General features: G+C 45.8%; 1 protein-coding gene across 1 annotated transcript in view; it reads left to right on the top strand.

The window, feature by feature from the left end:
- Positions 1-570: 570 nt before the first annotated feature.
- LOC130112099 (G2/mitotic-specific cyclin-B2-like) overlaps positions 571-14,330 on the top strand; it is an 85,960-nt gene continuing 72,200 nt past the window's right edge. Inside the window, exon 1 of the mRNA XM_056279396.1 lies at positions 571-657. Coding sequence (XP_056135371.1) covers positions 571-657 — 87 coding nt within the window. The remainder of the gene's footprint in view (positions 658-14,330) is intronic.

Below are 14,330 nucleotides of genomic sequence, written 5' to 3'. Positions count from 1 at the left end.
GATTTGAAATTACATCGTAACAATTTAACAATTCGCCTTTACGAAATCCAATCACGGCACGGCTGCCTTGGAACGCAATAGACACAAGGTGGCGGAGTGCCCCGACGCTTCAAAATTAAACTAAACGCAACAGCCCCAACATCAATTAAGTCCTAAATCCAAGGGGCATCTCCAGGAATTAAGGAAGGGTTCGACTTACAGCGTGTTGAGACGCTTCTCCAAACGCAGAAACGAAGCGCAATCACCATAAAACGTTACGATAAAAGATCTGGAAAGTAATCCAGCGATCAGCAGATCCACAAAGAGGGTCATGGTGTCTCCAGCAAGGCCTGCAGGCGTCACATTCACAAGCCAGCTCCAAACAGGGGAACAAGGGGCCTATCCACGTTTCTTAAACAAAGAACAAAGTGCAATAAAAACAGCAAATGGCATTTAGGCCTTTTTGGCAACGTAGGCACGGCAAGATGTCCAGACTAGTGTAACGGTAATTTGCGCTTTTTGCATCCTGCATATGCGTCGACAATGGTCTCAGGTGAGAGCTTGGCCGTAACGTCGCTTTCGATGTGAAGGATGGCAAGAGAAGACAACCTGGCTGCTCCCATCGTCACCCGCAGCCAGTTCCTCATCCTCCTCACCGCAGAGAAGCGTCTCTCAGAGGTACATCACCCAATCGGCAGGGTGAGAGCTCACTGTAATATAGAGATTTGGGTAGGTTGTTTTTTTAACAGCTGTTTTTAAGACGCTCGATTGAAATCGGTGGGTCAGCGGAGGCTTTGACAAGCTTCGTCCCGGCTGCAACAAGAAGGGGGTTAACTTTTAGTGCCGGGGTGTATTTTTGTAATAGTGGATCCATTCCATTTTCGTCGCATGCCGCTCCACGGACTCTCCAGAGGACCTCCTCTCCAGCTCATGGATGAGAGTGTCCAGCAAGGGAAGATAAAGTCTCTGCTGATAACCATGACTATTTGCCGTTTCTTCGTGGCCCTGTTTCCCTTTGCCCTAGAGTGCTGGTCATCAAGAAACCATCAAGGGAGGTGGGCGGATCTGAAAGACGTGAATCTGGCGGTCAGTGTGTTCTTCGGGCATGGCAATGTTTGACTGGCCTCCACTCATCGCTCCAGGAGTCCGCCTGTCTTTTAGACACGAAGTGTGCTTTTAGGCTGTCAGTGAGGGCCGCAGCTTCGGACAGTGTGCGGCTGGATGACTGTAGGGCCTTGTGCGTAACGTGGATCACACGCAGCATCTCCTCAAACACAACGAGGCTTGTAATGAATGACATTATCGACATGAGGTCATGGATACCACCGGCTTGCGCTGACCACTTCTCTCCCTCTTCACTAATTTCTCTCAAGCACTCCGTGATTGCAGAGTAGTGACTTTTTACTGACTTCACACGTCTCCACTTGCATGCCCATCTCGTCTCACTGGGCTGAACTACTTCAGTTACTTTCACGTTGAGTTGAATAAATCTCTGGTGGTTAGACGGTTCTGAAAACACTGAATACACATTGTCAATAATGCTCAGGAATGATTTCACAATCCGGTTCACTGAACAGCACTCCACAAGCACTAAATTTAATTTGTGCGCCAAGCAGTGTATGTAGGCTGCGTAGGGGCGAGTCTCTTTGATGCGCTGCTGCACACCTGACACATGACCGGACATCACAGACGCACCGTCGTAACTCTGTGCCACAATTTGGATGTTTTTAAGACCACACATATCAAGCCCTTTGTAGATGGCCTCCACAATCCCAGCCGAGTTGCGAGATGCAGAGCAATCCCTAAAACACAAAAGACGCCCCTTCATTTCCAACTCCTCAGCATATCGTATGCACACTGACAGCTGCCCAGTTTTGGAGGATCTCGCCTCGTCCGCAATTATAGAGAGAAATCCAGTTTCCTGCACCTTTTCGGCAATGCTGTTGTAAAGCAAGTGTGCGCAGATGTCAATTATTCCATTTTGAAAATCTGGGCTTGTGGCATTGAAATAATTGGATGGCGTGTTTTCAAAATCGGCATCATATTTCCATACAAAATTGCAAATTTCGAGGAAATTGCCACGCGATTGTGACTCTTCTTCTCCCTCCTTGTGCCCATGGAAGGGCAATCCCAGTTTAGACAGTAACCTCACAACATCAACTACTTTGCATAGATAACCTCTGTTCCTTTCGACTATAGCTCTATGGCCTTCAGACAGTTTAGCTGCAATAGATCCATTTGAGGATGAGCTGGCTTGGGAGTTATTCCATTTAATCATACAGTTCAGATGGGCCTGGCTTTTTCCATGTTTCTCTAGTTTACTGCTCAGTTTTTTTCCAGTCACTCATGCCCTTTCTAAAAGCGTCCTCGACGCAGCTTTCAGTCTGGGAATGACGACAAGCAAAACCGTAGACGGCATCCTTTCTAACTGAATACTCAAGCCAAGGGTAATTCTTGTAGAAGTAAGTGGAAACGATCGCTTTGTACTCCCAAAACATGTTGAGGGGAATTGGGGCAGAGTAGGTTGCTCAGGACAGCCGTGTTTTTCTCCAAGGTCATCTGTGTTACCTAGTTCGGCTCGTGCATCTGCGGGGTGACCGTCAGGACTGCTAGCGGTTGCTGCTAATCCAGAGCTGCTCCAAGTTTCCTCCAAGTTCACAACAGTATCGTTTTGCCTATTGTCATCATCGGTTATTGATGTTTGTGTTGTATCCTTGTTAGATCCCGATGGCTGACCATTTGCGTCGTCTGGAGCTCGACGTTTTAAAAATCTCCTTATGTCCATATTTTCTTGCCGACTAGATAACTACAATGTTATTACCCACGTATGCTAGCTGAGAATCGCTGGTTCGATTTACGTTAGCGTACATGTCACTCGTCACATGACCCAGAGCCCTGAACATTTTTTTTTACTAAAGCAGTATATGAACTCAGATGTATTACCTAGTACCATTTAGTTGTTTTGTGTTATTTAAAATATTGATAAAATATCTGGTCATGCCAAACGTAATTATTCCACTCATTTTTGAAACAATGCAATTACCCGTTTCAGCCACCGGGGGGGGGGGCAGGGGGAGCACTGCCCCCCCCTCCGCGCACGAGAGAACGGTCAATTATAGTCCAGATATCATCAGTTCCATAGGCCGTGGAACCGGTATGGCCAGTAGTGCCGTGGCCATACCTACTTTGGCGTGTATCAAACATAAACATATGTAAAAATTCAAATCGCAAATACGTTACATTCTTAATGTATTGCACTTTTGCGCGCTTCCCAGGCTAATATCCACTAGCTGTAAGCCTACGTACAGTACGTAGCCTATCACAAACAGCAAACTCTGTTTCCTAATGATTGATTGGTTATTTGTGTCACGTGAGCTTAGCGTCACACGGACGTGAATTTCACAGAACAAAATACCAGCGCTCTATGTAAGTAGACTAACTGCCAGTGTGTTCGCTAAACTTTAAGCAATAGTAACGTTCAAATGAATGATGAAGCGTCGAAAAATAACTGATTTCTTCGGGTCAAAGTTAACCAAGGTAGCTGAGACAACCACCGTCACTCCAGCCCACAATGAGTCCTCTGAGGAACCAGAAGTAGAATGTCTAACTGTTGCTGCTCCAACTAGCCCCTCTGCCGCCACTACCCTCAACGTTGTGGGCCTATCGCCACATGTACACAGGCTGTTGAAATTGGTTTATACAATTCCCGTGTCAACTGCCAGCGCCGAGAGGTCTTTCTCAACCCTTCGTCGTATGAAGACTTATCTAAGGTCAACAATGACTCAAAGGAGACTCAATGACTTGAGGTGCAGCCACACACACGGGGATGCCTCGGCCAATGTGGATGGTCTCACCATTGCCAGTGACTTCATCCAGCACAACGAGAGACGGAGGAACTTCTCTGGGAATGTTTAAGACGGGGTGGTGAGCGTTGACATTTTTTAATCCTATGCAACTGGACTTGACGTGTCAAATGATCTATGCTTTCTAATCGTACTGATTATACTATTTGATTGTGACTCACGTGTAGGCTATAATCAGGACAAATAAAAACGGCAATAATAAATCATAATAAATAAAGTTATGTGTTACGAGTGTGGCTTGGGGGGGGGGGCGTCACGTCATTCTTGGCCCTACTCATTCAAAATGCGTTCCGCGGCCTATGATCAGTTCGGATAGTCTTGTTCATCAGACAGGACCTAAGGCTATATCTGAATTTCTTGAGTGAGGTAGACTGAAATGCAATTTGAATGTACCTGCTCCACAGCTGAGCCCCTTATATCTAATAGAGAACTGACAAGTGCCCAGTATGAACCACTGGGAGGTGTAACCATTTGGCTTGCCTTGTACTAGTTATGTACATCACAGTTAGGCTGGAAGACTTCTTCACAAGGCATGGGAAGTGAAGCAGGCTGGTACAAAATTTAATAAGTTAACATAACTTTGATATGTGTTTATGTTGGAAATCGATGAAATATTGAGCTGACTGGAGAGAGGGGCTGAGTGTTCTTGTTACGGGTGAGACGAGTGAACCCGGTATCTAGGCACAGACAACGGACAAGGCAAGTAGGGAAGAGGGATTTATTGAGGTAGGCAGGCCAGGCAGGTGGATGGGAGGTGACGGCACAGAGGCAGAGGTGGATCGGGCCGGCGGACAGAATTGTGAGTGTGGCTGGACTACACTGAGCTCAGGATTGGCTGGGGAGCAGGCAAGGCAGCCAGGCAGGCAAGCAAGCAGGGACAGGCAAGGCAGACAGGCAGGCAGGCTGGTGAACCAGAGAGGGGTAAAACTATACACAAGGAAAGGGTGATTATTATTCGAGGCGACAACATGGAAAGATGACTCTGACAGATTGCAGAGTGGCCAAGCGCTTGAAACTAACTTGAGGAAGCCCTCCAGGACATTCTGAATGCTTTTGCCAAGTCATACAGAGCCCTGGGTCTGGCATTAAACATCAAGAAGACCCAGGTCCGATATCAACCTCCGCCTAACAAGCCCTCTACCCGACCCACCATAGAAGTGGACAAGAAAATTCCTGAAAATGTTGATCCCTTCCCCTACCTCAGCAGCTTTCTCCCCTCAAAAGCTGACATCAATTCTGAGGTCAACCATCGCTTGAGTTGTACCAGTGGTGCGTATGCCAGACTCAGGAAATAAAGTCTTTGAAGACCGAGACTTAAAGGCCCAAACAAAACTCCTGGTCTACAGAGTTGTTGTTCTCCCCACCCTGCTGTATGGAACAGAGTCATGGACCACCTACAGCAGGCACCTGAGAGCTTTTGGAACAGTACCACTAAAGATCTTTATGAAAGATCCTGAGGATCAGCTGGAAGGACAGATGCACCAACATCAGCGTGCTGGAAGAAGCCAACATGACTAGCATCACCACCACAACAATAAAGCACCAACTCCGATGGACAGGTCATGTCATCTGCATGTTCAATACACGTCTCCCCAAACAGATCCTGTACTCACAGCTGAAGCAAGGTCAGTGAGCTCCCGGTCGACAAAAGAAATGTTTCAAGACCAGTCTGAAGAAATTCAACATCACATCGAGCAACTGGGAACTCGTTGCACTGGATAGGTGCTCCTGGAAGAAATACGTGCAAGAAGGAGCTGCACGTCATGAAATGGAACTCCACTGTGTCGCAGAGAAAAAGCGACAGCACTGCAAGGAGAGAGACAAAAAGGCTCCACCACCACCACTTTCCCCTGTCCACACTGCACCAAAGTATGTGGCTCGTGGATCGACCTCTACAGCCATCTGAAGACCCATAAGTAGACAAACCAAAGGAGAGGACGATCATACTTCCTTCAAGTGACCACCGATGGTACCACCAAGCTGACAATTTCCCCACTGACACAGCGGCCGGGGAAAGGGAGGAATCCCACGTTAAATAGGCCTTGGTTAAGTGTGGTTATCCTAACTGGGCATTTGTCAAAGCATGGAAGACACCCAAACAGTGCACCAGCCGATCGAAGACAGGCGAAGGACAACAGCTGTCCAAGCGTAAACAAGTGGTGATTCTTTATGTGGCGGGAGTGTCAGAACAGTTGTGATGTATATTTTCCAAACACCGCGTCTCTGTTTCTATCAAACCCCAAAACACTCTGCACCAGAAATTAGTCCAGCCCAAGGAACGGGTCCCCCGACACAAACAGAGCAATATAGTGTACGCTGTTAAGTGCCGGGAGGATTGCCGTGACTTGTACTTGGGGAAACTAAACAGATGCTGGCCAAGAGGATCGCACAGCACGGGACAGCTAACATGTCAGGCCAGGACTCCCCAGTCTACACCATCTACAGGCCAGTGGCCACTCTTTCAAGGATGAGGATGTGCACATGCTTGATAGGGAGGAACACTGGTTTGAACAGGGAGTCAAAGAGGCCATCTATGTGAAGAGGGAATGACCATCTCTGAACCGATGAGTATATCTGTCGCTATCTTACAATGTGATTGCAACCATTCCCCAATCCTCTGTGAATAGTACACATGGCCATTGTAACTCTAGTTTATGGTCACAGTAATCTGCATATGAAATCGATCGTTGATTTCGGCCCTTATGCCACTGTATTGTTTATAAGAGTGGGGTTACCTCCAGTCAGTTGAGACTGAAGAGGTCACTTATATGAGTGATGAAACATTTCTCCCAATAAACGTGTCCAGATGAACTGATTCAACTTTCTGGTCTCAAAGGAGGTTATTCCAAGGAACAGTGATTCTACATCATTACACTCAGAATTGAGAGAAAGATCATTTTTATGATTAAACGGAAATTCATTGTGTAAATAATAGATACTCCTTCACCAGTTCTTGCCAGCCTACAATGATGCCGAGCATGATAATTATGAATGCCACAGAGAGATGTTGACTCATCAGTCAGCCAAGTTTCTGAAAACACTATAACTGAAAATTCACAAATAACTGAAAACAAAAAGTGACAAAGTAGATAATGATTTTTGGAGAGACTATAAATGTTTAAATAAAAAGTTGAGAAATGCTTTATTTGGGGCTTTGGAATATAAAGTAGTAGACTATTTAAACTATTTATACTGAAAAAGTCATAGGATAAAGACTGAAGTTAAAGAACTAAATAATTCTGAATCAAGATCAAATGGTTCCATCAATTTAGGGTCATTATGCGAGTTCAAGTCAAAGGGATTGAAGGGCGTAGATTTGAAACAGTTGACTTCCTATAATCACAATTAATATTAGCAACAAAACTGCCATCATCAATATCATGATATTGTCTAGAGCTCCATTCATTCATTTTGTATTCGCTGATAGGTGTGCATCTCAAGTTGGTAACAATTTTTACAGCAGAACAATAAACAGTTGATTTTGAAAGTATGTTGTGACAGTGATAACAGAGAGCTGTAGTCCATCACGGGCATGGAAGTGCTCATGGGTAGACATCATACTGAGATACATTTTGGCATTAATAGGTATGACACTCTCTCTGCACATGTATATGTGTGAATGTGAGTATGTGTTATGTGTGTATCATGTCTAATGTTCAGTAGTCAGAGGTTTAGCACTGTTCGGCCTAGGCCTCTGTACAGGTTTCTGGGATAAGGGGTGTACAATGATTTTGTCAAACTGCAGGTAGGCACTCTACCCCACTCTCTGGCAGCCCTCATGGCCAGAAGAAGTGCTTTTCACTTCTGTCGAACAACTTCAGGAAAACCCTCCTAAACCCCATGTGAACTACATGACTGTATGAACTTCATGAACTCTGTCTGAGAGACGCTGAGCAGTCAAACTGAATATGCTGTTGAAAATGAAAACATCGTTTCTCGTTTTCTCACTGAAAGGTGGAGGTGGGATTACATCAAGGATCGGCTCTGAGCCCTTTCTTGTTTGCAATGGTGATGGATAGGTTGACGGACAAGATCAGGCAGGAGTCTCCATGGACAATGATGTTCGCGGATGACATTGTGATCTGTAGCAAGAGTAGGGTGCAGGTTGAGGAGAGCCTGGAGAGGTGGAGGTATGCACTGGAGAGAAGAGGAATGAAAGCCAGTAGGAGCAAGACGGAATACCTATGTGTGAATGAGAGGGAGGACAGTGGAATGGTCAGGATGCAAGGAGCGGAGGTGACGAAGGCATATGAGTTTAAATACTTGGGGTCAACTGTCCAAAGTAACGGGGAGTGCAGTAGAGAGGTGACGAAGAGAGTGCAGGCAGGGTGGAGTGGGCGGAGAAGAGTGTCAGGAGTGATTTGCAACAGAATGGTACCAGCAAGAGTGAAAGGGAAGGTTTTGTGAGACCAGCTATGTTATATGGTTTGGAGACAGTGGCACTGACGAAAAGACAGGAGGTGATGCTGGAGGTGGCAGAGTTGAAGATTATAAGATTTTCATTGGGAGTGACAAAGAAGGACAGGATTGGGAACGTTTGTATATTAGAGGGACCACTCAGGTTGGACGGTTTGGAGACAAAGCAAGAGAGGCAAGATTGAGATGGTTTGGACATGTGTGGAGGAGAGATGCTGGGTATGTTGGGAGAAGGATGCTGAATATGGAGCTGCCAGGGAAGAGGAGAAGAGGAAGGCCAAAGAGGAGGTTTATGGATGTGGTGAGGGAGGACATGCAGGTGGCTGGTGTAACAGAGAAAGATGCAGAGGACAGGAAGGGATGGAAACGGATGATCCGCTGTTGCGACCCCTAGCGGGAGCAGCCAAAAGTAGTAGTAGTAGTAGTTTTCTCACTGAACTACGTTATGCCTTTAAGAATCTAACGTTGGTCAACAATATAGTGCTTAAGTTAAGTTCTGCTTTGTTGCAGTGTTTCAGTGGAGCAAGTGTACTGATGTTCACTGTTGTACCCAGTTGGATACCAACCCCGAGTTCAGGTAAGAGGGGGGTAGACGTATAAGACTGTGTATTTTTTAGTGCCCATTGGTAGGCTTGTAATCAGGGGTGTACTGGGAAAGAAATTCAGCCCTTGGACGTATCTGCTGGGACCAGGCCTGGGGGGGGGGGGGGGTTCAGGTCGGTGAGGGTTGATTGCATATGTACAATTTATATGACAGTAAATTACAGCTGGGGGGGGGGTAATATAATTAGTGTAATTACATAGCCCACATGATTTAGCACCCTAGTCCTTGCTGGTAATGATAAAGTCTTTTGTTTTTGACAGGTGATACTGAATGTATTCAAAAGCTTTTGCAATGGAGAATAGCATATGTCTATTCCAGGACATATTCCAGTAGGCACAGACTTATACTGTAACAAGCCATCAGCATGGCTTAAATAATAACAAGTAGCCTATCGGTGGAGTCGTTTTCTGACCACAAGTTACAGCAGTTTTAACTGAACATGTAGCCTAGCCTATAATTCATTCATTCATCATCAGCCACTTTTCTGGGGTCGGGTCGCGGTGGCACCAAGCTAAGTAGGGCACTCCAGATGTCCCTCTCCCCAGCAATGCCCTCCAGCCCCTCCTGGGGGATCCCAAGGCGTTTCCCAGGCCAGATTGGACATGTAGTCCCTCCAGCGAGTTCTGGGTCTACCCTGGGGTCTCCTTCCAGTTGGCCGTGCCCGGAAAACCTCCAAAGGAAGGTGCCCAGGAGGCATCCTAATCAGATACCCAAACCCCCTCAAATGGCTCCTTTCGACGTGAAGGAGCAGCGGCTCTACTCCGAGCTCCCTCCGGATGTCCGAGCACCTCACCCTATCTCTAAGGCTAAGCCCAGACACCCTACGGAGGAAACTCGTTTCAGTCACTTGTCCGTGGCTTTCTATGGTCATCTCACCCTAGCGTGCTACTTTTGCATTAGTCTAGAATGTTAACGCGCATTAACTAACTTGGTTGTGATTGGCCAATGAGCCCAGTCCCGGAAGCTGCACGCATCACGCTCTCATGCGCACCCAGAATGACAGGCACACAAGGGCCTGTGTGGGTTTGTTGATGGTCCACCGGGATTTGTCCCGGTATGCCCGATGGCCAGTACACCACTGCTTGTAATGGAATTAATGATGAGGGTTGTAGTGTTGATGGCGATGACAAACTACTGCCTAAGATAACAAATGTGATTCTCAGATATGTACAGTACTCTAAAACCACAAAAGTGTGAGGCGAAAACAGATTTTAGGCTCTAATACTTGAATGTCCTGAGCTCGCGCGTCGACGACTTCTCAAACATCAGCTACTACACATGATTTCACGAGCAGCTCATAATGAACCGAACGGGTAAAAAGACATTAAAAGTCGTTGCAGTTAAATCATTTAAATCAGTTTCCACTGCTTACATTTGCCCAGCAAGCTCATTCTGTGATTATAAAACAACTTGCGTGTATTTTGATGAGGCTGGTGACTGGTTGGGGGGTGGGTTGTTTTGAACAGTGCTAAGACGCAACACTTACCCCACTTTTGGAGTCAGAACTGTTTCTCTGTTTGTTTTCTCCAGCAGGACTGGGAAAGATGAATGCTCTGAGCAGTGGCTCTCCACAGAGTTCATTAATTGCTGCCATACCAAAGGCATTTGTATCATGTTGCCATTTCCTAACGTGGGGTTTGCCTCTGTCAGTGCTGTTAGCCAGACTTTCCCCCTTTGTTTTCCAAATCTAATTAGAGATTGTAAAATGAGCAAATATAATAAACGAGTCTTTTAGATACAAAATGAAACAGAAGTGAAAACAAAAAGTCCCGTTTCTTGGCAAATTAAATTTTTTTTTCCCTCTTCAAAATCAACAGTTTTTACATGTTCTGTTGTTTGCAAGGCTTTCCTCCAACAGTCCAAAGACGTGAATATGTTTCTGTGAACTGGAGACTCTAAACTGTAGGAGTAGTAAATCAATGTAATTTCTCTGAACAGGTGACAGGTGACCCCCACACAATGACGCCAAAAAGGAAGCAGGTAAAGAAACATCCATCCATCCATTCATCCATTATCCAAGCCCCTTATCCTGCTCTCAGGGTAAGGGGCTGCTGGAGCCTATCCCAGCAGTCATTGGGCAGCAGGCGAGGAGACACCCTGGACAGGCCGCCAGACCATCACAGGGCCCACACACACACACACACACACATTCTCACCTAGAGACAATTTAGTATGGCCAAGTCACCTGACCTACATGTCTCTGGACTGTGGGAGGAAACCGGACCCCCCGGAGGTAGCCCACGCAGGCACGGGGAGAACATGCAAACTCCACACAGAGGACGACCCAGGACGACCCCCCAAGGTTGGACAACCCCGGGGCTCGAACCCAGGATCTTCTTGCTGTAAGGCGACCGCGCTAATCACTGCGCCGCCGTGCCGCCCAGGTAAAGAAACAGATTTGTTGAAATTTGAAAGGGCATCTTTACACCGACCACTGTTGCTAAATGAAAACCACACTTGTGCAAAAAAAACAAAACAAAGAAAGTTTGTTTTCTTAGGGATGAGAGGATTATTTTATTGTTTCATCGCTACAAATTTAAGAGGTTTTGACATGTTTCAAGGGCCGAATGGCCATGAAAGTCATTCATCCCACAAAGAGGCACATGTACTTTAAATTCAAACAGAGAGAATTATACAAAATGGCGGCTACAAGGCTTCCTTCCCCCGTGACAGCTGGTCTTGGTGATGTCAGAAACAAGGACGGCGCCTTCACGGCGGCCGTTAAGTCAATACTGCAGTGATCAGGGAATCCTTTGTCTTTATTGTCGTATAATCCGGACATACAGCGCTCGTCGTTTCATGCAAACACATTAGAAAAACAAGATTTCCACCCCACCGGTGGGATAACTCTCACAGCAGCTGGAGGTTTTCATCCTTCTCTGATTTTGGCCAAAAATCTCTTGATTATTTTTGAATATTCTGAATGATAGATGATGACTCCTTCTTGGATAGGTGGAGGGCAAGGATGAAGGGCCTCACAATTCCCAGAATATTAACGGGATTAGAAATTTATAAGCATCAAAGTAGAAAAAAATAAATAAAAGATAAACTGACACGTAACTCGAATTGAAATAAATCCCCACACTATGAAGATTAACTTACAACTACTACTCAAAATAGCAAAATAATTGATCGTAACTTTTAAATTATAATAATGATAATAAAATTGTTATTATAAGTGGTACTGATATTTTTAATTATCATTATTATTATTATTTCAAATTTGCTGGATGCCTGTAACATGAATTTGAAGCAGACTTATGTAGGTCTATGATATGTAAGCTATCAACCATTCACAAAAATTGAATCAATTCTCTCTGTTCATTAGACCTCCATTGCATTATCATACCAGCCCGGCAGTTACAGGCAAACAAGGTCCAGATTTCAGGTCAGCCTTGACCCGTCAGTCAAAGCCAACACAGCGCCGCGGCAGTTGCTCATGAATGACAAGCAAACACAACCAGCACCGCTCATAGCCTGCGCTCCAGCAGCACATTAATAACAAGTGTGATGATATTCTCCTGTTCCACCCTGTAGCCGGGCCCCACGAAACTGGAGACGGCGCTCCCCCATGGAACGGAATCGCCTCAGAAATGTGGCGTTCCATTGTTTATTTATTTGTTTATTTGTATTTCCTCATCAAGCCCTTTTTGAAACCTAGCTGAGTTAAATGGATTTGCGAGGATGTGACGTACTTCTCGGGTATTTGGTGAACACCTTTTCCAAAGTATTTATGATCGAAGTTAGTCGGAATATGTAAATACTGAAAACAACTTTTTTGTCCCTAGGTGTGAATGTGTGTGTGGGCCCTGTGATGGCCTGGTGGCCTGTTCAGGGTGTCTCCCCGCCTGCCGCCCAGTGACTGCTGGGGTAGGGTCCAGCATCCCCGCCACCCTGAGAGCAGGATAAGCGGGATGGATGGATGGATGGATGGATGGATGGATGGATGGATGGATGGAAAAGGAATTTTTGTCTTGGAGAAAATCCCAGGCTGCTAACGCCAGTTGTCAAGGCTTGACAGGAATCGGTCACCAGTTGCACAATATTGGATATGCTTTTCTTGATGAGCCAATCCATATTCACAAACAAAACAACACAAAAAAAACAAAACAAAACAGCTAACATGACCTTTGGGTTAACTAGTCAGACCCTAAGTCGGCTACCACTGGATCAAAAGTTGACATTACTTACGAACACAAAAGTCTAACCAAATAGAGCTGTTTGACATCTGTCAGTAACTCTAAGTATGTATAGTCATGGGTATTGTCTCTCATTTACTTTTCGTGCCTAATTTCCCCCGTTTAATGGGGCTGTTTGGTGGCAAACTGCCTCCCTAACTAACTTCCACGGCACTGCTGGCTCACTTTCAGATTAAAAAGTACCTTCAAATTACCTTGTCTGCGCTACGAGATCATCACGAGCAAATGGCTGCCTCCATCTCCATCATTCTTAAAGTGGTTTAATCAGGACTACCGACTGGCGTTATAGCTGTTGTTAAATGTTACAGTCATTAATGGACAGCTGTAATACTCAGAGTGCTACTATAGAATCATGTTGATGTAAATATATTAATCATACTGCTTATCGTCTCATCAATCACTCGCCTCATAGAGCTACAAAACCTTTATTGCAGGATTCTTATAGTTTGGGATATTGCAATTAAGCTCCAAGTGGGGACACACACACACACACACGCACACACATAGGCTTTTTTGATACTAAATCAGACTTCTGGACTCACAGGGTTGAGGACTGGTTGTCCAAATGACTGATTAGCCCCGTGGTTGGGTGGCTCAAGGCCGATAATGAGCCTGTTCTCATCCCATGACATCAACATATTGAAGCTGTTGAAGAGGCCTTGAAGATATATGACACAGTCCATATGAGATGTGCTGGGTTAACACCACTATCTATCCTGAACCCTGAACCCAACCACTACCTAACCTGTATGACGTTAAGATCCATAAACCAGGGCGGAAGTCTTAACATCGGCGTCTCTGGAAAGTCGGCCGCGTCACTATGACACTGAAGGGTAACTTGCTCGTCTCGTATTAACACTTTTACAATAGTATCAACATATATGACGTCACAGGATGAGAAAGCATTGGGATAACTAGCTAGTTTTTTTTTCCCATCTCTTTTTTTGCGGATTCCCCCCCTCCCTCTTTTTCTCCCCCATTGTATCTGGCTAATTACCCCACTCTTCCGAGCCGTCCTGGTCGCTGCTCCACCCCCTCTGCCGATCCGGGGAGGGCTGCAGACTACCACATGCCTCCTCCCATACATGTGGAGTCGCCAGCCGCTTCTTTTCACCTGACAGTGAGGAGTTTCACCACCAGGGGATGTAGCGTGTGGGAGGATCACGCTATTCTCCCCAGTCCCCCCCAAACAGGCGCCCCGACCGACCAGAGGAGGCGCTAGTGCAGTGACAGGACACATACCTACATCCGGCTTCCCACCTGTGGACA

The sequence above is a fragment of the Lampris incognitus genome, chromosome 4, assembly GCF_029633865.1.
Source record: "Lampris incognitus isolate fLamInc1 chromosome 4, fLamInc1.hap2, whole genome shotgun sequence".
In the NCBI taxonomy this organism is placed as follows: Eukaryota; Metazoa; Chordata; class Actinopteri; order Lampriformes; family Lampridae; genus Lampris; species Lampris incognitus.
This window is presented reverse-complemented; position numbering and strand designations above follow the sequence as displayed.